Source organism: Arabidopsis lyrata, assembly GCF_000004255.2.
Source record: "Arabidopsis lyrata subsp. lyrata unplaced genomic scaffold ARALYscaffold_5, whole genome shotgun sequence".
Lineage (NCBI taxonomy): Eukaryota > Viridiplantae > Streptophyta > Magnoliopsida > Brassicales > Brassicaceae > Arabidopsis > Arabidopsis lyrata.
In genome coordinates, this window is record NW_003302551.1 from 432,615 (window position 1) to 458,458 (window position 25,844).

At 35.3% G+C, this 25,844-nt stretch overlaps 5 protein-coding genes and 1 long non-coding RNA gene across 8 annotated transcripts; 3 read left to right on the forward strand and 3 right to left on the reverse strand.

Moving 5' to 3' along the window:
- Positions 1-7,040: 7,040 nt before the first annotated feature.
- Positions 7,041-9,373, reverse strand: LOC9311160. Its single transcript, XR_002332230.1, has 3 exons — positions 9,190-9,373; positions 7,284-7,350; positions 7,041-7,199 (listed from the first exon to the last, which is right to left on the reverse strand). It is a non-coding gene; the product is annotated as an uncharacterized LOC9311160 (long non-coding RNA).
- An 825-nt stretch (positions 9,374-10,198) lies between these two features.
- Positions 10,199-14,195, forward strand: LOC9312844 (microtubule-associated protein 70-3). 2 transcript variants are annotated; one of them, XM_021025393.1, is made up of 12 exons: positions 10,199-10,384; positions 10,455-10,736; positions 10,897-10,982; positions 11,532-11,597; positions 11,679-11,849; positions 11,949-12,119; positions 12,219-12,374; positions 12,483-12,629; positions 12,740-12,811; positions 12,895-13,419; positions 13,515-13,708; positions 13,810-14,195. In XM_021025393.1, exons 2-12 carry the CDS (start codon positions 10,487-10,489, stop codon positions 13,850-13,852), a joined length of 1,881 nt encoding a protein of 626 aa, XP_020881052.1. In that variant the 5' UTR covers positions 10,199-10,384; positions 10,455-10,486; the 3' UTR covers positions 13,853-14,195. The 2 variants fall into 2 exon arrangements, with proteins under 2 accessions (XP_020881052.1, XP_020881053.1); XM_021025394.1 differs by having other exon boundaries at positions 10,200-10,384; positions 13,813-14,195.
- A 63-nt stretch (positions 14,196-14,258) lies between these two features.
- LOC9311161 lies at positions 14,259-15,075 on the reverse strand. Its single transcript, XM_021025397.1, has one exon. It carries the CDS (start codon positions 15,017-15,019, stop codon positions 14,480-14,482), a length of 540 nt encoding a protein of 179 aa, XP_020881056.1. The 5' UTR covers positions 15,020-15,075; the 3' UTR covers positions 14,259-14,479.
- Positions 15,076-15,159: 84 nt separating this feature from the next.
- On the forward strand, positions 15,160-16,939 carry LOC9312845 (two-component response regulator ARR14). Of its 2 annotated transcripts, XM_002875047.2 has the most exons (5): positions 15,160-15,401; positions 15,477-15,632; positions 15,716-16,117; positions 16,200-16,276; positions 16,353-16,932. In XM_002875047.2, the coding sequence occupies exons 1-5, from the start codon at positions 15,293-15,295 to the stop codon at positions 16,767-16,769; spliced, it is 1,161 nt and encodes a 386-aa protein (XP_002875093.1). In that variant the 5' UTR covers positions 15,160-15,292; the 3' UTR covers positions 16,770-16,932. The 2 variants fall into 2 exon arrangements, with proteins under 2 accessions (XP_002875093.1, XP_020881054.1); XM_021025395.1 differs by having other exon boundaries at positions 15,160-15,632; positions 16,353-16,939.
- On the reverse strand, positions 16,940-18,839 carry LOC9311162 (vacuolar iron transporter 1). The gene is made up of 4 exons (XM_002876731.2): positions 18,457-18,839; positions 17,871-17,956; positions 17,678-17,792; positions 16,940-17,354 (listed from the first exon to the last, which is right to left on the reverse strand). The coding sequence occupies exons 1-4, from the start codon at positions 18,786-18,788 to the stop codon at positions 17,057-17,059; spliced, it is 831 nt and encodes a 276-aa protein (XP_002876777.2). The 5' UTR covers positions 18,789-18,839; the 3' UTR covers positions 16,940-17,056.
- A 2,076-nt stretch (positions 18,840-20,915) lies between these two features.
- LOC9312847 (PHD finger protein At2g01810) lies at positions 20,916-25,457 on the forward strand. The gene is made up of 3 exons (XM_002875048.2): positions 20,916-22,696; positions 22,768-23,011; positions 23,800-25,457. The coding sequence occupies exons 1-3, from the start codon at positions 22,378-22,380 to the stop codon at positions 25,334-25,336; spliced, it is 2,100 nt and encodes a 699-aa protein (XP_002875094.1). The 5' UTR covers positions 20,916-22,377; the 3' UTR covers positions 25,337-25,457.
- The last annotated feature ends 387 nt before the right edge of the window (positions 25,458-25,844 follow it).

A 25,844-nucleotide genomic window follows, 5' to 3' on the forward strand; every position in this document is an offset into this window, starting at 1 on the left:
CCTTGATAAACGTAAAAATTATTTGTGCATTGATGAGTGCTGCTATAACCATGATAACAAAACAAGAGAGACAAAATTGACGGCTTTCTGTAATCCGATGAAAGAGAACTTGATAAACATAGAAATCATTTTGCAGATTGATATGTTTGACTATAACTATAATAACGAAAAATAATGAACAAAATTGACGGTTTTCTGCAAGCTCATGAAAAGAACTTGATAAATGTAGAAAACATTTGTTGATGGTGAGTTTTGCTATAACCATTATAACGGGAAATGAGCAAAATTGATAAGTTTTTACAGAATGATGTAAGAGCTCTTGATAAACGTAGAAATCATTTGCTGCTTGATGAGATAGGCTATAACCATGATAACAAAAAAATGAGCAAAACTAACGGTTTTTTTACAGCCACCTATTGATAAACTTAGAAATTATTTTCTGATTTATGAGTTTATAACCATGACAAAAAAACAAGAAGAGCAAAAATAAAGGTTTTATGCAGCCTCATGAAAAAGCTCTTGATAAACGTAGAAAACATTTGTTGATGGTGAGTTTGGCTATAACCAGGATAACAAAAAACAAAAAAGAAAAATTGACGGTTTTCTCCTATTTAATGAAAGAGCTCTTGATAAATGTATAAATCATTTGCTAATTGAATAGTTTTGCTATAACAATTATAACGGAAAATGGGTAAAATTGACAATTTTCTTCAACTTCATAAAAATGCCCTTAATAACCATAAATATCATTTGCTGATTGATGAGTTTGGCTATAACCATGATTAAAAAAAAAAGTTGATGGGTTTCTCCAACGTAATGAAATAGTCCTTGATAAACGTAAAAATTATTTGCTCATTGATGAGTGTGGCTATAACCATGATAACAAAACAAGAGAGACAAAATTGACGGCTTTCTACAATCCGATGAAAGAGAACTTGATAAACATAGAAATCATTTTGCAGATTGATATGTTTGACTATAACTATAATAACGAAAAATAATGAACAAAATTGACGGTTTTCTGCAAGCTCATGAAAAGAACTTGATAAATGTAGAAAACATTTGTTGATGGTGAGTTTTGCTATAACCATTATAACGGGAAATGAGCAAAATTGATAAGTTTTTACAGAATGATGTAAGAGCTCTTGATAAACGTAGAAATCATTTGCTGCTTGATGAGATAGGCTATAACCATGATAACAAAAAAATGAGCGAAACTAACGGTTTTTTTACAGCCACCTATTGATAAACTTAGAAATTATTTTCTGATTTATGAGTTTATAACCATGACAAAAAACAAGAAGAGCAAAAATAAAGGTTTTATGCAGCCTCATGAAAAAGCTCTTGATAAACGTAGAAAACATTTGTTGATGGTGAGTTTGGCTATAACCAGGATAACAAAAAACAAGAAAGAAAAATTGACGGTTTTCTCCTATTTGATGAAAGAGCTCTTGATAAATGTATAAATCATTTGCTAATTGAAGAGTTTTGCTATAACAATTATAACGGAAAATGGGTAAAATTGACAGTTTTCTTCAACTTCATAAAAATGCCCTTGATAACCATAAATATCATTTGCTGATTGATGAGTTTGGCTATAACCATGATTTAAAAAAAAGTTGATGGGTTTCTCCAACGTAATGAAAGAGTCCTTGATAAATGTAAAAATTATTTGCTCATTGATGAGTGTGGCTATAACCATGATAACAAAACAAGAGAGACAAAATTGACGGCTTTCTGTAATCCGATGAAAGAGAACTTGATAAACATAGAAATCATTTGCAGATTGATGAGTTTGACTATAACTATAATAACGAAAAATATTGAATAAAATTGACGGTTTTCTTCTAGCTTATGAAAAGAACTTGATAAACGTAGAAATTATTTGCTCATTAATGTGTTTGGATATAACCATGATAACAAAACAAGAAAACCAGAATTGACGGCTTTCTATAGTCTAATGAAAGTGATCTTTATAAAACTAGAAATCGTTTGATGATTGATGAGTTTGGCTATAACAATGATAACGAAAAAGGAGCAAAATTGACGATTTTCTACAGACTCACGAAAAAACTATTGACAAACGTAGAAATCATTTACTGATGATGAGTTTGACTATAACCATGATAACAAAAAAGAGGAGAAGATTTGACGGTTTTATGTAGTCTCATGAAAGAGCTCTTTATAAACGTAGAAATTGTTTGCTGATTGAAAAGTTTTGCTATAACCATTATAACGGAAAATGAGCAAAATAAGTTTTTACAGAATGATGAAAGAGCTCTTGATAAACGTAGAAATCATTTGCTGCTTGATGAGATAGGCTATAACCATGATAAAAAAAATGAGAGAAACTAACGGTTTTTTTACAGCCTAATGAAGCACCTATTGATAAACGTAGAAATTATTTTCTGATTTATGAGTTTATAACCATGATAAAAAAAAAATAAGAAGAGCAAAAATGAAGGTTTTATGCAGCCTCATGAAAAAGCTCTTGATAAACGTAGAAACCATTTGTTGATGGTGAGTTTGGCTATAACCTGGATAACAAAAAACAAGAGAGCAAAATTGACGGTTTTCTCCTATTTGATGAAAGAGCTCTTGATAAATGTATAAATTATTTGCTAATTGAAGAGTTTTACTATAACCATTATAACGGAAAATGGGTAAAATTGACAGTTTTCTGTAACTTTATAAAAATGCCCTTGATAACCGTAAATATCATTTGCTGATTGATGAGTTTGCCTATAACCATGATAAAAAAAAAATTTTGATTGGTTTCTTTAACGTAATGAAAGAGCCCTTGATAAACGTAAATATTATTTGCTCATTGATGAGTGTGGCTATAACTATGATAACAAAACGAGAGAGGCAAAATTGACGGCTTTCTGTAATCCGATGAAAGAGATCAACTTGATAAGCATAGAAATCATTTGCAGATTGATGAGTTTTACTATAACTATAATAACGAAAAACAATGACCAAAATTGACGGTTTTCTGCAAGCTCATGAAAAATAACTTGATAAACGTATAAATTATTTGCTCATTGATGTGTTTGGCTATAACCATGATAACAAAACAAGAGAACCAAGAATTGACGGCTTTCTATAGTCTAATGAAAGAGATCTTGATAAACCTAGAAATCGTTTGCTGATTGATGAGTTTGGCTATAACAATTATAACGAAAAAGGAGCAAAATTGACGGTTTTCTGCAGGATCACGAGAAAACTATTGTCAAACGTATAAATCATTTACTGATGATGAGTTTGGCTATAACCATGATAACAAAAAAATTAGCGAAACTAACGGTTTTTTACAGCATAATGAAACACCTATTGTTAAACGTATAAATTATTTTTTTTTATGAGTTTATAACAATGATAAAAAAAAAAAAAGAGCAAAAATGATGGTTTTATGCAGCCTCATGAAAAAGCTCTTGATAAACGTAGAAATTGTTTATTGATGATGAGTTTGGCTATAACCAGGATACCAAAAAAAAAAGAGCAAAACTGACGGTTTTCTCCTATTTGATGAAAGAGCTCTTGATAAACGTAGAAATCATTTGCTGCTTGATGAGATAGGCTATAACCATGATAACAAAAAAACGAGCGAAACTAATAGTTTTTTTACAGCCTAATGAAACACATGTTGATAAACGTAGAAATGATTTTCTGATTTATGAGTTTATAACCATGTGAAAAAAACAAGAAGATCAAAAATGATGGTTTTATGTAGCCTCATGAAAAAGCTCTTGATAAACGTAGAAATTATTTGTTGATGATGAGTTTGGCTATAACCAGGATAACAAAAAGAAAAGAGATCAAAATTGACGGTTTTCTTCTGTCTGATGAAAGAGCTCTTGATAAATGTATAAATTATTTTCTAATTGAAGAGTTTTGCTATAACCATTATAACGGAAAAATGGGTAAAATTGACTGTTATCTGCATCGTTATAAAAATGCCCTTAAAAACCGTAAATATCATTTGCTGATTGATGAGTTTGGCTATAACTATGATAAAAAAAAAATTGATGCATGTGTTTCTGCAACGTAATAAAAGAACTCTTGATAAACGTAAAAATTATTTTCTCAATGATGAGTGTGGCTATAACCATGATAACAAAACAAGAGATACAAAATTGACGGTTTTCTACAATCCGATGAAAGAGAACTTGATAAACGTAAAAATCATTTGCAGATTGATGAGTTTGACAAGAAATAGTCAGTATTACCGACGAGATGCTTTGTTGGTAATTATTTTTTGGTTTTTTTTGGTTCACAATCAAAACTCTAAAGTTGGCGACTGAACGTTAACTGTTTCTGGTGTTCTAAATCGGATGTCATGAATCCTGAAAACTGTTGGGGTCAGATCCCACACATTTTTGGTAGGATCCACTTGGATCTGTCCACGTCACAATTTGGTATGCGTAATCCGGATCTCAGTATTACCGACGAGTTGCTTTGTTGGTAAGTATTTTTTGTTTTTTCCCGTTTATAATCAAAACTCTAAAGTTGGCGACTGAACATTTACTGTTTATGGTGTTCTAAATTGGATGTCAGGAATCCTGAAAACGACCAAGTACCTATCATCACACGCAAGGAGAATGCCATGGAGTGATGATGTTCGTTGATTTCTTATTTTCTTGCAATTTTGTTTAGAAGATGATTTATTATTATTTTCTTAGCATTTATAATATTATTGAATTTTTTAATTTCAACATTTACCATATTTTATTACACTAAACCCTAAACAATTTACCATATTTTCTTACACTAACACCTAAACAATCCCTTATCTCACATGATTTTACCATTCTCACAGCATTATTCCCGCGCATTTGCGCGGGCAATCACCTAGTATACATAAAATGTTAAGAAAATGGTAAGAGCAACCCCAATGAATGAGTCCTTAAAAGGATCCTTAAACATATTTTAATCTTACTTTTCAATAATTTTAAAGTTAAGAGTTTTTGATGAATCCTTAAAATTTTCTTTGTCCAATGGTGAGTCCTTAACTAGGTTTCTTAAAAAATATATATTTTTTAAAATGGAAAATTATAAACATTTTTATATAATAAAACTTAATAAATATTACAATTTTCTAAGAATTTTAAACATAGAAGGCATAAAAGCAAAAAAAAAAAACGGAATAACGAGTAGTTGTTAGCTTAGTTTATGCCAAATTGTCGCCAAACATGCTCAACCAAATCAGCTTTCAGTTGTTCATGCTTAGTCCGATCACGTATTTCGGATCGAGTGGCCATCATATTACCGAGATTTGAAGGCATTTCTGTAGAGTAGGTGAAATCCACTTGTGAAGATGTGGTTGATTCCGGGTGTTCGAATTCGGTGACATCAAACTGAGTGTACCCATCTCGTTCATCCTCTACTATCATATTATGAAGAATTATACATGCTCGCATAATCTTTGCTATTTTTACCTTATCCCAAATAAGAGCCGGATTTTTGACAATGGCAAATCGAGCTTGCAAAACTCCAAAAGCACGTTCAACATCTTTGCGGCAAGCTTTTTGATTTGTAGCAAATAAAGAAGCTTTTTGACCTTGTGGAATAGAAATAGATTGGATAAATGTAGCCCATTTAGGATAAATGCCATCTGTGAGATAGTAAGCCAAATGATAGTCGTTCCCGTTGACTACGTATTTCACTTTCGGAGCTTTACCTTGTAATATATCATCAAAAACTGGTGATCGATCAAGAATATTTATATCGTTTAAGGTACCTGGAGGTCCAAAAAACGCGTGTCATATCCAAAGATCTTGGGAAGCAACAGCCTCTAAAACGATTGTTGGTTTGCCGGATCCACGTGTATATTGCCCTTTCCAAGTTGTGGGGCAATTCTTCCACTCCCAATGCATACAATCTATGCTTCCTATCATCCCGGGAAATCCACGTCCCGCTCCAATATGGAGTAGTCGTATAAGATCTTCTCGTGTGGGTCTTCTTAAGTACTCATCTCCGAACAAATAGATGATTCCATCAACAAAATGGTGTAAACATGACATCGAAGTACTTTCACCAATTCGGAGATATTCGTCAACCGCATCAGCCGCATGACCATATGCCAACATACGAATTGCTGCTGTAGCCTTCTGTAGTGCCGAGAAACCGAGCCTTCCGGTAGCATCTCTTTTTTGTTCAAAGAATGGAACTTCATTGGAGAGTCGATCAACAATACGCATGAACAAGTGCTTGTTCATTCTGAAACGGCGTCGAAATATATGCGGAGGGAATGTTGCATCTTCAGAGAAATAGTCGTTCCATAACTGGATGTGACCTTGTTCACGATCTCTTTCAATATATGCTCGTTTTTTCTTTTTCTTGACTTGTTGACGATCACCATAATTCTCTAATGTTTCGTCGATATATTGATCAAATTTATCGTTCAACATTTCGTTGAGATTATAATTTGAAGAAGATCCCATTTTGAGAAATGGTATATTTTTTTTTGGAGAAGAAAATGAATGTTTTATATAAATGGTTTAGATTGTTTTGGAACAGAAAAAGAATGTTTTGGAGACAAAGTAGAATGTTTTGTATGTAGATTGAGAAGAAGAAGAATGCGTTGGAGAAGGAGTAGAAGAAGATTGTTTTGGAGAAGAAGAAGGAGAATATTGTTTTGGAGAAGAAGAAGAGAAGTGTTCGTTTTGTATATATAGAGAAACTAAAGCACTTGGCCTTGAAGAACAGAAAAATACATTCAAACCAATTTACAAAAGAGAGTCACGAGTGTATTAAGAGATGTCGACATAAAAATACAAAAGAGAGTCACGAGTGTATTAAGAGATGTTGACACAAAAACACAAAAGACTCAAGTGTAACTGTTCTGTCATATACAAGTGATGTCGGCACAACCATATATAGTCTTCCACGTCCCTGAAAACATTAAGACATTGAACTTATAAAAGTCATTAGACCAAACATTACTAATAAAAACAGCAAACACAAACTCAGTTCATTGATCACAGAAGCGAAATACATATAAGTTAACATTGAAACTAAAAACATAAACTAAAAACATGCATAAACTAAAACAGAACCTGAAATACATACTTAAACTTACTTGCATAAACATTAAGACAACTCTGTCTCACTGTTGTCTATTACACAAGTGAAGTCGGCACTAAAGCACAAAAGCATTGGTGTCACATGTGTCTCTTACACAAGTGATGTCGGCTCACCTGCATCATACACAAACCAGAAACTTAAAACAGAAGCACAAAACATTCAGAAACTTTAAGACAACATTAATAGAACATACTTACACTTAAAACATAACCACAAACTTCATTCATTAATCTTAAAATAGTTATGAGCTTGTTTTTCCACGTCCTGCAAGTTAACATTCAAGTTAGTTATCATTGAGTTTAAAACAAGCATGAAAGTAAGAGAATCCAGATAATTCTTTCAGTTTAAGTCAACATTCAGTTTAAGTTAACATTCAGTTTAAGTTAACATTCAAGTTAGTTTAGTTTCAGTTGAAGACAAGCATAGCTTAAACAGAAATCATTTCATTAATAGCAAAACACATTCAGACATACTTCAAACAGAAACTAAAGACATAGTTAAACTTAAAACAGATAATTAAAACATACTTAGCTTAAACAGAAATAAAAACAAACTTAAGCTTAGGACAACATATCCATTATGAGCTTGTTCTTAAGAGTCATCTCTATGTCAGTTAGAGGCTCTGTTTTTAGCATCAAAGTGTCAAGTAGTTTAGTCCTACTAAGCTTCTCCTTAACATTGATTAGCTTCTCTTTGAAAGCTAAATCTTTCTCCTTAATCTCCCAGATATAATGTAACTCCTTCAGAGTCTTGTCTTCTTCTCTAATCACAGTGGTTGTCTTTGCTTTAGCTTTGGCTTTGGCTGCCTTAACACCAGTGGGACGTGGCTCTTCCTCTTCAATGTTGATTGGCATAGAGGATGAGGCCTGTGCAGAGCCGACCTCAGCCCTTTTTCTCTTTTCTGACCCACTGTCTTTACTTGTTGACGATCCGCACCACTTCTGATCATGACGAAGCTCCCTCCAAGCATGCTCAAGGGTGAACTTGGCCTTGTGATCATTGAAGAAAATCTGGTGAGCCAAGGTCACCACATCATTCTCATTTTGGCCACTGGTTTTCTGTTTAGTTGCAGCCTCATAGCTTCCTACAAACTTGCAGACCCCCTCATTTATCTTTGCCCACCTCTGTTTACAGCATAATGGAGCTCTCTTTTACAGACCTTTCAGCTTGGGACTTGCTGCAACGTAGTCGGCTATGCGTTGCCAGAAAGTTGTGGCTTTTTGCTCATTGGAGACTACATGATCCTTGGAGGTGTTGAGCCAGGCACTAATGAGAATCACATCATCTGTTGGTGACCATTTGCGTCTTGTTTTGCGGTCTGCAACAGGCACTTAAGCTTGGCTGGGATCAATCCAAGGTGCACTAAAGCTAAAGCCATCATACTGATTTGGTGGAAGCATGTGATTATCTTCTTGACTGCTTAAGAGGTTTACAAAGCTTGAAGGATTGGTATATGGATTCCTTGAATCCATATCAAACAATGAAGGTTCTGGTTTGTGTTTTTAATAAGACAAGTGAGGGAAAGAGATTAAGTTTTTTTCTGGTTTATGTTTAAGATTCTCTATTTTTTGAAGACAAGTGAGGGAAATAAATAGCTTCAGTAGTTAGTGTAAAAAAGAGCTTCAGTGTTTAAAACGACTGAAGTTATGGTTGGATGTTAGGTTGAAGCATTGATCACAAAGAGCAATCAATAACATTATTAACTTTTATCTAGCCTAATCTAATCACAGAGAGCAATCAATCAAATATATGCAATCAAAGAGAAGCAATCAAAGAGAAGCAATCAATGACATACTAATAAGTATGATTTAGACTTCTCAGACTTTAACCTAATCTAAACAAGTCATAATCATTTATCACAATGCATTCAATTAAAGACAGAACTACATTAATTATGAAAACACCACCAATCAACTCCAAGTTTCTTCAAGAACTCAAAATTAGCTCTCACTACATTAATCACACAGCAGAAAATAAACAAGTCATAATCGTTTTGTATCAAAGATGCATTAATCACACAGCAGAAAATAAAAAAACTGATGTATCTAAATGCATTAATCTCAAAGCATCTCAGGAAGTAAAAGAAAAAGAGGAAGAACTCACTTGCACAATTTTGGAGGACAAAGTGCTTTCTTTATCTTTACATTAGGTCAGTCTTTACATCACTTGCACAATTGAAAACCTGTTTCTCGCCTAGCTTGATGACACTGCTCTCAATCATTTCTCTGTACAAGTCATTGCCTTCACGGGTCCGTTCTGCCACGCCAGAAAACACAGAGAAACCACCTATTCATCACAAGACTGATTCTCTGTTGAACAAAAACATGTCCGGGAGTAAACAAACAATCTATGGCACCAATCGTCTTAGAACATGACTAATAACAGTTTAATAGACTGATTATCTATTCAATAACCCAAAATTGCGTTTACAAATCAAAAACCCTAATTTCTAGAAAATCAAATCTCAATCCACAAACCCTAATTTTGATTACAGCTAATAACCGTAATCAAAAGTCACCGTAACAACTAAACAGAGAGATTCGTACCGTGATGAGGCGATTGGAGCATGGAATCGACTAACTCTCCGATTTTATTAGCTTTGAGCATTGATTAGGTCGGTTTCTGAAGCTCGACACCGATCTCTCCCGAGAGCAATCAACTTTGGTTCGCCTTTAGCTTCCAATTTGATGATGTATACGCCGGTTTCTGAAGCTCAACGCCGATCTCTCAGAAAATCGTCGACGGAGAGAACAAGGTGAGAGAGAGAGAGAGATGCGAGAAAAATGAATCGGGTGTGGTTTTTTTTTGTTTGTTTTCTTTGATTACTAACCAATAGAACGATGCCACGTCAGCGCACCTTAAGAGGCCAAACAACTCTAAAGAAAGAAACGTTGCTTGGGTTTAAGAACTGTTTTGAATTAAATTTGGGCTTAAAATTTTTAAGAAATTAGGCTAAGAGCCCTTTAAGGTGTGCCATTGCTGTAGCAAATTAAGTAGCAAAAAGTGTGTGACGCAAATTATCTCTCTCTCTATTCGCTGTGACTTCATTATTTTTACACACAAAATCACTATTACCAAATTAGCCATAAACCTCTTTTAAATCCTCCTTTTCTTCAAAAAAAAAAAAAAAAAAAAAACTTGCTGATTCTCTCTTGTTCTTGTAGAATCTCTTAAGCTATTTAGCGCCGGTGAAGCCAAAATTCAAACCCTAAACCCTTTTGGTTCCTCGATTCTTCTTGACGATTTCAGTCTTATTTCTACATTTTGCTTTCTCGATTTGAGAATGTGCTGATTTTAGGTATGTGCCTTTTCGTTTGTGTTTTTTTTTTTTTTCATTGGGATTCGATAGTTGGGAATTTGATGTGTAGATTAGAGAAGTAAGCTTTATAGATCGGTGAAAATGGAGGAAGGGGGATATGCGTTTGAGGTTAATAATGGAAAACCAACAGCGAGTGAGTTTGGTACGACGGCGAGGACTTCTTCACCGTCATTGACTATGTCATCGTCTTTCCGTGAAGGAGGAAGTAAGGGTTTAACACGACGGAGGTCAATGAAGCCGAGTTTTGACGCGGATAATGAGTTCATTACTTTACTCCATGGCTCAGATCCGGTTAAAATTGAGCTTAATAGGCTTGAGAACGATGTCAGAGGTATACTCGATGTGTTTATTCTATTGGTTGATTTCAAGTTTCCGTTGACATTTTTGATTTTGTAATTTGGTATAATTGGGTTTTGGATATATGTTTGAAGTTTTCCTTACGTGCATGAGTGTCATTTCTTGGTTTTAAACATTGACTTTTTGGTGCTCAGATAAAGATCGGGAATTATCTGAAGCTCAAGCTGAGATCAAGGCATTGAGGTTGTCTGAACGACAACGAGAGAAGGCTGTTGAAGAGGTTAGTTAGTCCTTCTTAAGATTGTCTGAATTGCGGTGTATCTACTTAGTGGGTTATTTGTTTGGGTCATCTCAATGGTTAGGAAGAAGTTAAATTTGTGAAGCACTGTTTGAATTTTAGATTCTGAAAAGCTGTTATCGTTCGGCTATAAGTTTTTGTTCAAGTTGCATTGGAGTTTTTTATTATGTAGTATAGGTGGTTGAACGAAATAACTCTTGAGTTGGTTTTCTAGATCGTGATTAGTTTTCCGATATGTGGCTGTAGTACTTTTCTGTTACAGCTCCTTTGTAAACCTGGTTTCACTCTTGTTTGGCCTGTGATCAGTCGCTCTACGAAGCATATCTATATATATTCTTGAATCCCTGTTTCTTAATAGATTTGTTATGATTTGGCTCCCGTTATTGGTTATTGCTAGATTTAAGAAAAAAAGTTGTGTTTGTACCTGCAAAAATCATATGTATATTAAGTTTATACACTCTGCTACATATATCATCCTTTTTTCCATCTTTGTATATGATGACGCTCTACTTTTTAATTTGATTGCTTAAGCTTACCGAAGAGTTGGGAAAGATGTCGGAGAAGCTCAAACTGAGTGAAAACCTTCTTGACAGTAAAGTATGCTTGCAATGTTTCCCTCAGTTACCTTTTATTTTTCAATTTCTTTTCTATATTTGATGATAGCACATGTTGTAACAGAACCTTGAAATCAAGAAAATTAACGAAGAGAAAAGGGCTTCCATGGCAGCTCAATTTGCCGCAGAAGCCACTCTGCGAAGAGTTCATGCTGCTCAAAAGGATGATGATATGCCTCCTATTGAAGCTATTCTCGCCCCTTTAGAGGCTGAACTCAAGTTGGCGAGACATGAAGTATTGTACTTCCTTTCAATCAACTATATCTCTTATATCTTGGCTTATTGAGTCTTGGAACCTTTTTATAAAACTGGGCATTGCTTTTTTCATTTGTAGATCATTAAACTTCAAGACGACAACAGAGCATTGGACCGCCTAACTAAATCGAAGGAAGCAGCTTTGCTTGATGCTGAAAGAACTGTTCAGTCTGCTCTTGCGAAGGCTTCAATGGTTGATGACCTCCAGAATAAAAACCAAGAGTTAATGAAACAGATAGAAATTTGTCAGGTATTACTTTCACCTCCTTTACTCAGCAGTACTTTAAATTCCTGGATCTCTCTCCTTCGTTATCGTGAGCATGCCTTGTTTATCAATTGTTTAAATTAGGAAGAGAACAGAATTTTGGACAAGTTGCACAGACAAAAGGTTGCAGAAGTTGAAAAGTTTACCCAGACTGTACGAGAGCTTGAAGAAGCTGTTCTTGCTGGTGGTACAGCTGCAAATGCAGTGAGGGATTACCAGAGGAAATTCCAAGAAATGAATGTAATAATCAACTTACACGTATAGTGCCTCAGTAGCCTATTGCTACCCTTGTACTTAAAATTCAATTCCTGTGCTAATCATAGCTATGGCCATTAATCCTTTCCTTAGGAAGAGAGGCGAGTCCTTGACCGGGAACTGGCTCGTGCCAAAGTAAGTGCAAGCAGGGTTGCAACTGTAGTGGCAAATGAGTGGAAAGATGGTAGCGACAAAGTGATGCCTGTGAAACAATGGCTCGAAGAGCGAAGATTTCTGCAGGTTACTTTTGATATTTTCTTTTTGGGCTTCTGTTACTGCTTCGAGTTGTGATTCATATCCACCGAAACCAAGTGTATTCTTTGACCATTTTCCTGTTTCTTTTTGGACAGGGAGAAATGCAACAACTACGTGACAAACTTGCCATAGCTGATCGAGCTGCAAAATCTGAAGCTCAGCTGAAGGTTTGAATCTTAGTTAGGATCAATATAGCCTTAGTCTTATGTATCAAGGCTTTAATTAGATTTGCTGCTTTTGACTTTTTCAGGAGAAATTTCAACTGCGGCTTAGAGTCTTAGAAGAGAGTTTAAGAGGGCCTTCAAGCAGTGGCAACCGATCGACACCTGAGGGAAGAAGTATTAGCAACGGGCCTTCTCGTAGACAATCCCTTGGCGGAGCTGATATTATTCCAAAATTGACAGCAAATGGATTTTTCTCCAAGAGGACACCGAGTTCTCAGTTTAGATCTTTGAATGCTAGTACAAGTACAATATTGAAGCATGCTAAAGGAACATCCAGCTCGTTTGACGGAGGCAGCAGATCTTTAGATAGGAGTAAACTACTAACAAACGAACCCAGATCGAAGTTTCCATCGAACCAATCTTCTGAAGAAACAAGCGGAGGCGAGTCACCTAATTCAACAAAACAAGGAGATTCAGTGAAAGCAGCAGCGACAAATAATGATAGTGTCCCAGGAGTATTACATGATTTGCTTCAAAAGGAGGTGATAACTTTAAGGAAAGCTGCTAATGATAAAGATCAAAGCCTTAGAGATAAAGACGAAGCTATTGAGGTCAGTCATTGGTTTTACACCTTTCGAGGAAACGTTTGCTTCTATCTATTCATAAATCTCTGTTGGAAATAACTCGGTAGTGTGTTTGCTTTTAGATGTTGGCCAAGAAGGTTGAAACACTAACAAAGGCGATGGAGGTGGAAGCAAAGAAGATGCGAAGAGAAGTAGCAGCAATGGAGAAAGAGGTTTCAGCTATGCGTGTGGATAATAAAGGATCAGATAGTAGAACGAGACGTCCCTCTACTAACTCAAAAGGAGCTTCAACAACTGCACAGTTGCTTTCTGGAAGGTACTTTATTATAATGATCCAATTATTATGATTTCAAGATGGTTAGGTTAGTTCTTTGACTTTAATACGTGAATGTTTTGTTTGCATAATCGGTGTTTTAGCAGAGGCTCAGGACGAATGGGGATGACGAGGAGCACGCAATGATCAAAGAAGTCGATTCCACGAGCAAAATATGAATCTCAATCAGTGGTTAATAGATTGAAGGAATGACAAAAAGCATACAAATGTAGAAATCCAATATGGGAGGTTTGTGTGCTTCTTCTCTAACATAGTAAGATTTCAAGGTAAAAAAGAGAGAGAAAAACTGATTTTTAATTTCTTGGCTGATATGTTTATTGTTTTCCTTATATATATAGAAAAGAGTTAGGTTTGTGTTTTTACTACCAATTTGAGCTTAGTGTGTGATTTATTTTATCTCTCTATCTTAGCTTTGTCCAATTTTCTTGTAACATTTACACATAAATCTGATATTCAAAAAACTTAACTCTTTCTCATTTTGAGGTATGTTATAGATTTAAGAAACCTGAAACCTTAAATAACTAAGTGGTTCTTTTTTTTTTTTTTTTGTCATCTGAATTTATATATAAAAACATAGAAGGATACATTTTGAGATTACATACGCCGGCGGAAATAACTAAGTGGTTCTAGATTAAGTTTTTCACTACTGGCTTTTACTGAAATTAGTTGAGAAACAGAGGTGAGAGTTATTAGTGGGTTTGTAATAGTGAAAAAATGAAATTTTCATTGATCCAAACGCAACATTCATGAACATTAGTTGAACTTGAATCTGGTGTCCTTGAAGGCTTGAAAAGAGATATCCTTTTGAATGTAATGAATCTGTGAAGGATCAAAAGGACCTCTCACTCTATCAATCTTTGTAATCACTGCTCTCTCCGGCAACACACTCCTCGCCGGATCCACCGCCGTTTCTCCGCTCAAGCACGCCGACACTCCTTTAAAGATTACAACTTCCATTTCTTCATCGTCAACAATGGCCGTCACTATAAGCGCTTCTTCTCTACACGACTGGCTATATATCTCCAACATCGCCATCTCCTCGTTGTATCCATACAATTCATCTTCATCTTCACCTCCCTCATCTCTCACCCTTCTCCGAGCACCGCACCGGAATGCTTTCATAGCTCTTCTCTCCGCCACCGGAGGGACGGTGAAAAGGGTGTTTCGGTAGTTATTCGAATTTGTGAGCGAGGGTATTTTCGTCATTCTAGCTTTCTGTCCGAAAACGAATAACCCGGCTATGCCACCGCATAAACTCGCCGGCGTGATAAGCATTGTGATATAGTAGTGCATGAGGACCGTTGGAGAGACCAAAGATTTTGTTTACTTTGTCTCTAGATAAGATTTTTTTTAAGGACTCATCACTCATGTGTATAAAGGGTAGTATCAATTGGATTAATTACATCAGAGTGCCACTACAGCTATTACCAGTCGCTTTCGTTGCCTCTCTCTTCAAACCAGTGGCTACACTTACTCAACATAGTACGTCTTCAATCATTTCTTCTTCTTCTTCCCCAAAATCTCTTTCTCAGTTCTCTAGGGTTTTCAATATTCACACGAAAGCTAATGGCGATCAACGATCAGTTTCCTAGTGGGTTAAGAATTCTCCTTGTAGACGATGATACTTCATGCTTGTTCATTCTCGAGAAGATGCTTCTCCGTCTCATGTACCAAGGTCTAATTCTTTATCAAAGTTCCCACCTTTCCATAGATTTTCTCAAGAAAGTTCACATTTTTCTTCTTTTTGTAGTTACAATTTGCTCACAAGCTGATGTTGCGTTAACCATTCTAAGAGAAAGAAAAGACTCTTTTGATTTGGTTCTAAGTGATGTTCATATGCCTGGTATGAATGGTTACAAACTTCTTCAACAAGTTGGTCTTCTTGAATTGGATCTTCCTGTTATTAGTAAGACTCTGTTTTTATTGTTTGTCTCCAAAGATTGAATCTTTGTATCAATCAATGTTTCTTACATTTGCTCTGTTCTATAGTGATGTCTGTTGATGGAAGAACAACTACAGTCATGACTGGAATCAACCATGGAGCTTGTGATTATCTAATTAAACCAATTCGTCCTGAAGAGCTTAAGAACATTTGGCAACATGTTGTTCGAAGGAAATGTGTAAAGAAGAAAGAGCTTCGAAATTCTCAAGCTTTGGAGGATAACAAGAACAGTGGTAGTCTAGAGACGGTTTTTTCGGTTAGTGAATGCTCAGAGGGAAGTTTGATGAAACGTAGGAAGAAGAAGAAGAAGAAGAGGAGTGTTGATAGAGAAGATAATGAGAATGATCTTGATCTTCTTGATCCTGGAAACTCGAAGAAGTCACGCGTTGTTTGGTCTATTGAATTGCATCAACAATTCGTTAATGCCGTTAACAAACTTGAAATTGACAGTATGATCCTGAACACTAGTCCCTATTGCTTATAGAAATTCAAAGTAATTTGTGCTTATAAGAATCTCTCTTGTTGTTTCAGAAGCTGTACCAAAGCGGATTCTCGAGTTGATGAATGTTCCCGGTTTAAGCAGAGAAAACGTTGCTAGTCATTTGCAGGCATGTTTGATTGATTGATTGAATCTTTATTACTAGGCTCTATATGAGGGTTTTGACTGAATCAATATCATTGCAGAAATTCCGAATGTATTTGAAGCGATTAAGCGGTGAAGCTTCGCAGAATAATGACACGGAGTCAATCAAAAGATATGAAAACATTCAAGCTCTGGTTTCCTCAGGACAATTACATCCACAGACATTAGCTGCATTGTATGGTCAACCAATAGATAATCATCACTCTGCTAGTTTTGGAGTTTGGATTCCTAATGATGATCATCTTGGTAGATCTCAAAATGAACACTTTTCGGTTGATGTATCATCCGCTTCTAACCGTCCTGTTTCTGTGGCGGTACATGGTCTATCTTCCTCAGCAAATTTCAGACAGAGAGGTGATGTTAACAACAACACAGACCACAGAATCACACAAGGGTATGGATCAATTGTTAATGAAGAATCTTGGATCTTGGAAAGATCTTCAAGACAACGATATTGAACATCATGAATTGGCTTAAGAAGAGGAAGCTTCTCGTATTGGTTCTGAAACTGTTTGGATTAAAGTCTAAAGTAAAGTTGTGTGTCTGCAATGTTAGCTTAGGACAAGTCATGTATTTGTAATTTGCTAGTTGCTATTAATGGGAAAGTAATTATGTTACCAATCCTAAATATTTTGAATTATTATCTCTTACTTTATTATGGTTGCCTCAAGTTTTAGCCACAAGGCATGCAACAACAAAGTCTCAAATTAAAAATACATCAAACGCAACATTAGTTTTGTTACTGCTAATGTTGCACAACTTTAGCCAAACAAAAAGCAGCCGCTGAGGCAATCGCTCCTATAAAGGCGGTTTCAAACGCACTTCTAAGGGGTTTGCTGCCGGTGAAATGCCCTTTTGCATAGCCAAATATGAAGAGAGCGAACAGAGTTATAACCACAGACGCCACTACCGCATCTATGGCATGCGGTATCAACATGTAGGGAAGTAAAGGTATAAAACCGCCAAGAACATAAGCGATTGCAATCGTAAACGCGCTTTGTAACGCTCTTTTTGGATCAGGCTTCTCTAATCCCAGCTCAAACCTGTATGAAACAATTAAACTTTCACTTATATAACAATGTAACATGCTTATAGTAGGAATATAAACATTTATGTGATATAACAAAATCATTCGATAATTTTTATATTCACGTAATTTGTTGTTTTCTGTTTGTTAATATTCACGTAATTTATTTGTTGGAAAAAAATATTAAAATTGGAAATCGGACCATATAGAATCTTGCCCACACCTGGAAAGTATAAAGCTCAGCTTTTTGCAGAAAACTAAAAGTATCCCTCGATTTTCTCCTTAATTAAGACTATATAATATACATAAAATAATACTAATGAAATTAGTTAGACTAACCTCATCATGAAATCAAGCCAAGCTTGAGGATTCTTACGAAGAGCATTAACCACAGGTGAATATTCATGTGGCTCTATCCCATACTGTGCCAGAATCTCTGCCACTTCAGCTGCCTCTGTTTAAATCCATATCGTAATTAAACTGTGTTAATTTTCTTATGGATGGCTTAGATTGAGTGTAATTTTGGTCTTACCAGTTTCAGGAACGGCCACGATCTCTTCTTGTTCTCGTTTCATCTCCCTCGCGTAATGATCCTCTTCACTCTTTGCCGCTAAATACCTAAATTTGTTTTCTAATTTTTAATCTTGCAATAAACTCATAGTTACATCATGCACTATTTTTCTTACAATATGATTATTACTTAAGACGAAATATGAAAATTGATTACATATATTGTAGCAAAAAAAAATGATTACATATATATGGATACATGCATGTATATGATCATTGCATGATCTAGGACTATTTTTTGTTTTTTTTTGGGTAAATTAATCTATAGGACTAATTTAAACCCAACAAAATTGATGTGGGACTAATTTCATAAAGAGTTACGTGTAAATTAAAACAAATTAGTATTTTAACAATACCATAATTTATCATACGTAATAAATGTTTGTAGTAATTATATATACCACAAGTAGGAAATGAATCATCATTTGCATGTAGGATTAGTTTTATATGATTAATAAACTGAAGTTTTTAGCCATAATTTCAAAAATTTATAGAGAGTTTACGTGTCAATTAATTAAAACGGAATTAGTAATGGAAAGAAGAAGTACCCGCCGAGTCCCATGGAGATAGCACCGGCCGCGACTTCGGCGATTCCGGCGGTAAGGACGATAGAAGAAGAAGCATTGGCACCGGAGAGACCGGCGGCGAGGGCAAAAGGAACTGTTAAACCATCGGAGACACCGATGATGATGTCACGGACGATTTCTCCGGCGGTGAAGTGTTTCTCGGTGTGATGATCGAGAAGTGATTGCTTCTCCGGTTCGATAGAGATTCTTGTAATCTTGTCTTCTTCCGGCGACATTGATGATCGATTCTCTTTCTCTTTCTCTCTCTCTCTCTCTCGTTTGATTTTTATCAAAGTTGTGAAGTGTGGGAACATGTTATATGTGTATATATATATACGCAAAGAACGAGGGGAAAAATCATTACATGCATCAAATGAGTTATTTTGTAATTTGGTTTCAAATTTACTTAAATTTTTTCAATGAGTTTCATTTTAGTATAATATATTTCATATTATTTAATTATTGATTTGTTACCATTTATAAGAAAGCTACAAAAGATAAAACTAATTAAGTAAATATGCCACAAGTTTCCATGAGTTTGCAATAAAAATGTGTCAAATCTCTTACATATAATTAAATATAAACACAATTTCAAAAAAAAAACTTTAATTCTTTTTTTTTTTGGTAAACAAAACCTTTTAATTCTTTTGTAAGTAAAAGTATATATTTCATAAGTATTATTCCAAGCCCTATTAAAAAGAGAGATTATTTGAAGAATCAATTATGAATTTGCCATTTTTTGTGATGGCATTTGTGGATTTTGCCCTTTTTTGAATAGTTTATGGATTTTGCCCTTTTTCAGGCTACGGAAACATGCGTTTTATTCGTTATGTTTGGGTTTAGTCGGTTGTGGTTGTTCTTAGGGTTTAGTCGGTTGTGGTTGTTCTTAGGGTTTAGTATTTTGTATAAACTGTGTATTTTTACCAAAAAAATATCTGAAATACGTACATTTTTAAGTGTTAGAAAATGGCAAATCCATAAGATTTTTGCAAAAATGGTATTTTCAAAAGATTTTGGTAAAAAAGGGCAAAATCAACAATAATCCCTTGTTTGAAAGCCATTTTCTAATATAATGAAGAGAAAAATACATTGTTATAAATCAATTTTTAACTACGCTAAATCTAAGAGCATCGGCATACCTTATATGTATACCTCATATGGAAAAAAAATTCATGAGAAATTCATGAAAAATTCATAACTAATTTAATGTAAGTATTTAAAAAACTTCTTGAGAAATCAAAACAAATGATTAGTTCAAGAGGGCAAACTCTAATGTCTTTTGGAAGTTGCTTGAAGTGATGTTGAGTGTTTCTTATTACTCTTAATAAGTCGCTAGGGATGATATATAAAGTTTTTCCAATAATCCTCTAATCTTCTTTTTCTTTCTTTTTTTTCCAACATTGAACCATCTCATATGAGTTAATTCTAACCGCTAAAAGTCTTGTGACCTCATCTGGAAAAATTTATCCACCGATTAAGATCCTATGCTTTCCACACAAGTTCTATAAGACAAGAGGAAATAGTTTTGAGTATTGAACTTTTTGATCAGAACTTCAGATAAAATTGAGCGTGTTTGCCACATGCTTGTCCAAAACATGAAGCCACTTATGCATTTTCTACGTGGACACAAGAAACTTTTCTGAAAATATAAAAGAAAGTTATATGAGAAAGCAACAAATCTTATATGAGTCTGCAAAAGAATAACGCATGAGAAAAAAGCTTATTTACATGAAGCCATATGCAACGTTCCAATTCACACCCTTTCATGTATTTCATCTTTAACTTTCTGTGACCATTTATCAAATTATTAGAAACATTCAAAGTCCCACTTGACACATAACATATATAACGAGAATGTTATATCATCAGCGAATTCCCGATGTTCACACGGTTACAAAATAGTTAAAGTTTGGTAAATGTCATCTTCATTTTCTATCCATTGATCCATTTAAAAACTTTAGTTTAGCTAATTAGAATACAAAAAAAAAATTATAAGAAACTAATCTGATTTTTTATAATTTGATTAAGTTTTTAATTACTTCCAAAATTTATCAACTAATTTGGTTGTTGATGTTTTAATTTCTGGAATAAGATAAGTAAAACGTTTTAAGATTAAAGTAAAAAAAAAAATATATAATTGGAAAATTTGAGGTTTGTTTACGACCAAAATATTAATACTTTTGATTGGAAAATTTGAGGCTTGTTCACGACCAAAATATTATTACTTTTGATATGTAATTAAATTAAATGCCTTGAACACATTTTTGGATACATTATTGGGTCTCTATTAGTTAGGATATGGCAAAAATTGAAAAAAAAAAAAAAAAAAACAAAACAAAACAAAAGAAAAATCTAAGCAAAATATAATCAAAATATAAGAAAATGATAATGAACACGTGTAAAAGTACAAATTGTGGATGTTGAGTCAGTTTTAACGCAGGAGTCACTACTTCGTATGCCAAATTTGAGGTATGGAATATATCCTAGCTAGTATATGGTCTATCTACAAAAAGTTCTTGAACACACAAGAAACCGACCTCTATGCCATCAAGTATCGATTGATCCCCTTGTGAAAATTCCAACCCAATGCCATACCTCGCAGTAAAGTATCAGTAGGGAAATCAAAGCTTTGCCATAAGAAACCAGCTGTGTCGTTGTCCCATGTGTTCTTGATAATGAAGTTTCCATCATTAAGAAGCTCTACAACCAACATTGAGCTAATAACTCCCGGAAACTTCGTCCCCCAAACACGGGTTCCAGCTTGATCGACGAGGACGAAGTTGTTGTTGGAAAACTTGAGGATTCCAAAAGAGGTTCATCCATGTTAGCAACCCATACCAAATGCCGACATACCAACGATGGGAAGCGAGTTTGAAGAAACCCAACTCAAAGAGTTCTCTGGGAGACACTATGGTGATTGGTGCGGTTGCTAGTAAGAGTCTCTGTTGACGAAAGCTTGCTGGTAGAGATGGAGAACACAGGAACGAGTAAGCATTTCTAATCTCCATCCGAAACAAAACAGAGGTCCAATTAAAATCATCGTCTTTTAGTTTATTTGCTTCTTCTCTTCGAGATAGGGTGGTTAACACTTTAATTTGTAATTCTGATCCATTTCATTACTATATCTAGCCGAGATGTGCATTGGATCTATGTAAACATTTTCCAAATTGTTTAAAATCTAGGGAGAAAAATAACGATGTATAACAGAATACATGACTACACATCACAAGTTAAGAAATATGTAATCAATTAAACGAACTAAATGTATCGCATGCATACATGTATCAATTATATGATGACATCACGAATATCTTATTCCGGTACGTCGTTCGTCGGAATTGAAATAGCTAGAAAATGAATAGAACAACTGCAGCAAACCAAATTAAACCAAACCAATCCACATAAACTAGAAATTCGCACTCTTCCAAAAAAAAAAAAAAAAAAAAAAAACAGTTCAAGATCGCCGCCAAATGAGCAAAATCGTCAATTCACTCAAACCCCCACGAAAGACCTGTCGCAACAAATCAGCCAATGTCACGTGGTCCCAAACCAAATTTAACCGAATCAAAACCACTTCAACCGGAACTCCCACTCTTGCAATAAAAACAAACCAATGAACCAAAATCGCCGCCAAAAGGGCGAAAATCGTCAATTCACAAAACCACACGAAAGAAGAGAGTCCCGTCACAACAAATTAGGCCAATCTCACGTGATCCCAAACCCACGTAAACCGGAAATTCCACTCTTTTAACTTTTAACAACAACAAACCAAAAAACGATCGCCGCCACAAGGGCAAAACCGTCAATCCCTTATCAAAAACAAATCAGTCCAATGTCACGTGATCCCAATGATAAAACCAATTCTCTCTCTCTCTCTCTTTTCTCGTAGTCCTTTTTCCAGTCATGGCGATAACCGTAAACGACGACGCTCTCACGGAGAGACAAAAAAACCCCAAAATCATCCTTATTAACGATTTTGCCATCCCTTCTTCTTCTTCATCATCATCACCTTTCATCAACCTCGCCGCAACTTTCCGCGACAACATCAGATCGTTCCTCCATGAATACGCCGAGATTGAAGATTACACCATCGACGGAGCCACCGTCTCTACCCTTTTCCTTGGAAACCAAGCAAACGGCGTCGTTTTCCCTCTTTATATCATCGAAGAACAAATCTCTGCTTCTTCTCCAAACCCACTCTGCGATTTCTGTCGATGCGTTGGTAAATAATCTTAGGTTTTGTTTTTGGGAAATTTTCGATTTTGATTTTGATCGTTTATGTGTATATTATAGGTTGGGGTCATCACTATGTATCGAAGAGGAAGTATCATATGATAATACCAAAGATTGATGAATGGAATGAGCCATTGACGAGCAAAAGCTTGAAGCTTTCTTCACATTTGATGCATGGTTTGATTCATTGCAATGGTTTTGGTCATTTGCTTTGTATCAACACTGATATTGATGATCCTGCTTACCTCTCTGGTCACCAAATCATGGACTTTTGGGATCGTCTTTGCACTATTCTTCACACTAGGTACTAACCAAATTTATCTCTACATCGATCACACTTAAAAGCTGTTTCTTTTTACTAATTATAGGCCAGAGATTGTGACATTCATGTTAGATATTCCCACATTGACATATAATGTACTTTTTTGCTATTCTTAGGAATGATTTGTTGTATTCATGTTAGGAATTTCGACGTCGGACGGATAATTTTTTGCTAATCATAAGGATGATGGTAGCATTGATGCTAGGAATTCCGCGTGGAACGGATAGATTTGTGCTAATCATACGAGAGATTGTGGCATTGATGTTAAAAATTCTACTTGTATAAATATTTGTATGCTAGTTATAAGAGAAATTGTGGCATTGATGTTTAGAATTGAAGCTGACAATGAGTGGGGACGCATGAATAGATTTTTGCTAATTATAGGAGTGACTATGACATTGATGTCCCACATCGACAATAAATTGAGACTTAGTCTAATATATTGATTTTGAGATGGAATCACATAAATTTTGACTATTAACCCTTTGATTTTTTTTGGTTTCTTGGGTAACTAAGATTGAACTTGAGTATTTTTATTGAATCTAAATTTCGTTTTGACACAAACTATGGATTGCAACAAAATCTAGTGACATATACAAAAATCCATATGGAAATCTATATTAAAATCAAGCAAATCTGTATGGATTTGAAAATGTTTTAAAATGCAAAAACCAATTATAAACCAGAGTGAATAATGTAAAGTGAGTTGATTGAGTACTGAGTAGTGTGTTTATGAAGTTGTAAATCAATGATTATGCATTTGGCTGCAGGAAGATTTCTTTGGATGATACATCTAAGAAGGGAGCGATCGATCTGAGGCTGCTCCATGGTGTTGCATATGGTCGACCATGGTTTGGGAAATGGGATTATATGTTTTCTCATGGAAGCTTTGGGGTCAGAAAAGATCAGTATTGGCGAGCTATTCTCACTCTTAGCTCTATAGAAGTTGACAAGGTTATTGAAGATTTTTCTGGAACAAGTAAAGGGAGAGTGATGAAGACGATCATCGATTTCTACAGAGGATCCAGTGAAACCCCATTGGCCACTCTCTCTGATTTGCTTCGGTTCATGCTTGCTTTCAGATCAAAAGCTCCCATTCAGAGGAAGACTGCAATGACACTAGTAGCAATGTCTTTAGATCCTGTTTCATATCCTATCCTTAGAGCTGATGAGAACACTGAGGTCTGCACATCCCCTAATCAGGAATCAGATGATAACGGATATGAATCTGGCAGAGAAACTGTCCTTGATGATCATGAAATTAGAATGGCGGGCATAAAGACCCCTGAGTATTACTCATTTGATGATTTGGGCAGGAGAGAAAATTCTAGATGGCCTGGAAGGAGGTTGAATGAGGCAGCCCAAGCAGTTCTCAAAGTGTTTAAAGAGCGAAAAAGTACCATTACTCGTCATGAGCTTCGACAGGCTGTTAGAACTAGCATTGGTGATACAGGATTGATTGATTTCTTGCTCAAACACATTGACAAAGTTCTAATAGGTGACCAGATAGTGCAGAGGTTCACAAACTCGAAAAGCCGGATGTTACAGTTCTCCCTCCGGACAATCAATTCCCATGTTCAAGAGCAAGAACGGAAAAAGAAAAGGAAAATGAAACCGCAGGAAATCAATGAATGGACATCCACCACTCCCGGACTGAGTCCGTACGATGACATTCTCTATCTGTATCAGAATATCTTGTTAACTCATCTTGATTCAGACACATACAGTGAAGCGTCTCAGATTATCTTGAACTGCAAGAGCTTTATAAAAGAATGGTCTTACCAGGAACAAAATCCTTTAACAGTTAGCTGCCAAGTTCTGCCCAATCATGAAGAACTACTTAGAGACTTCACACGGTTATTACCGCCTGGTGAACTCGTGGTTGTTCCTGAAAACGCAACCATCAAAGAACTGAAATTTGCAGCAGAGAAAGCTCTGAGGGACACTTACTTCATAACGGAGACATTTGAAGTGTTGGAGATAAGAAACAGGTATCTGGAGAAGCTAGATGACAACTTGGCTCTAAAATCACAAAGGATTACAGAGTTTCTGGTGAAAGGGTTTGGTCTGGACATAGGCACAGAGTTAAGGTATGAAGGTGGTTTTGATGACTGGACTGTTGACTGCAAATGCGGAGCTAGAGATGATGATGGTGAGAGAATGGTGGCTTGTGATGCTTGCAAGGTTTGGCACCACACACTCTGCAATTCCATCGAAGACGATGAAGCTGTGCCCTCTGTGTTTCTCTGTAACAGGTGTTATGAAGATAGCTTGAGATCCAAGAAACGCAACCTCAGCATTCGCTAGCCCTAGCTTGCGCAGAAAGCCACCTTGTGTTGCAGGAGATTATATATCATCCATTATTGTGGTCAAAAACTCAAAACTTACCAACCATAGCCATAGACTAAATTTTATGATGAAGACTTTTGGCATAAAAATTTATCTGCATCAATATATGTTTAGAAGAAATATTGGAAGAGTGAAGAGTTTAATTTTTTTATAAAGAGAGATGTTGTTATACATGGCATGTGGAACATGCATAACATTGAGATTAAAAAGCACATGCATTACTATTCTCTCGTTTCCTTGAGTTAAATCTGTCATATCCTCCAATTGGCTCACAACATTCCTCTTTTATTTTTTACTTTTTGTCTGCCATAATCATACCCAATTAATAGTTTTTTTTTGCATTACTTTTACTTCTATTTGATATTCTAATTTTCTAAAGTGGATTTTGCTGCCAAAACATTATGACCATCATTCTTCTTTTTCTATCATTGATTTTTTTATTTTTTGATAATGCGAGTCAATAATT

What these genes read in the sequence shown, in the direction of transcription:
- LOC9311162 (XM_002876731.2), bottom strand. Translation starts at nt 18,788, where the DNA reads ATGTTCCCACACTTCACAACTTTGATAAAAATCAAACGAGAGAGAGAG. An exon ending in CGTGGCCGTTCCTGAAACTG is followed by an intron (nt 17,793 to 17,870) that starts GTAAGACCAAAA and finishes GGATTTAAACAG; the next exon opens with AGGCAGCTGAAGTGGCAGAG. An exon ending in TGGCTTGATTTCATGATGAG is followed by an intron (nt 17,355 to 17,677) that starts GTTAGTCTAACT and finishes TGTTTCATACAG; the next exon opens with GTTTGAGCTGGGATTAGAGA.
- LOC9312845 (XM_021025395.1), top strand. Translation starts at nt 15,293, where the DNA reads ATGGCGATCAACGATCAGTTTCCTAGTGGGTTAAGAATTCTCCTTGTA. An exon ending in ATTGGATCTTCCTGTTATTA is followed by an intron (nt 15,633 to 15,715) that starts GTAAGACTCTGT and finishes TCTGTTCTATAG; the next exon opens with TGATGTCTGTTGATGGAAGA. An exon ending in ACGTTGCTAGTCATTTGCAG is followed by an intron (nt 16,277 to 16,352) that starts GCATGTTTGATT and finishes ATATCATTGCAG; the next exon opens with AAATTCCGAATGTATTTGAA.
- LOC9311161 (XM_021025397.1), bottom strand. Translation starts at nt 15,019, where the DNA reads ATGCACTACTATATCACAATGCTTATCACGCCGGCGAGTTTATGCGGT.
- LOC9312844 (XM_021025393.1), top strand. Translation starts at nt 10,487, where the DNA reads ATGGAGGAAGGGGGATATGCGTTTGAGGTTAATAATGGAAAACCAACA. An exon ending in GCTTGAGAACGATGTCAGAG is followed by an intron (nt 10,737 to 10,896) that starts GTATACTCGATG and finishes TTTGGTGCTCAG; the next exon opens with ATAAAGATCGGGAATTATCT. An exon ending in GGAAATTCCAAGAAATGAAT is followed by an intron (nt 12,375 to 12,482) that starts GTAATAATCAAC and finishes TCCTTTCCTTAG; the next exon opens with GAAGAGAGGCGAGTCCTTGA.
- LOC9312847 (XM_002875048.2), top strand. Translation starts at nt 22,378, where the DNA reads ATGGCGATAACCGTAAACGACGACGCTCTCACGGAGAGACAAAAAAAC. An exon ending in CGATTTCTGTCGATGCGTTG is followed by an intron (nt 22,697 to 22,767) that starts GTAAATAATCTT and finishes TGTATATTATAG; the next exon opens with GTTGGGGTCATCACTATGTA. An exon ending in TGCACTATTCTTCACACTAG is followed by an intron (nt 23,012 to 23,799) that starts GTACTAACCAAA and finishes ATTTGGCTGCAG; the next exon opens with GAAGATTTCTTTGGATGATA.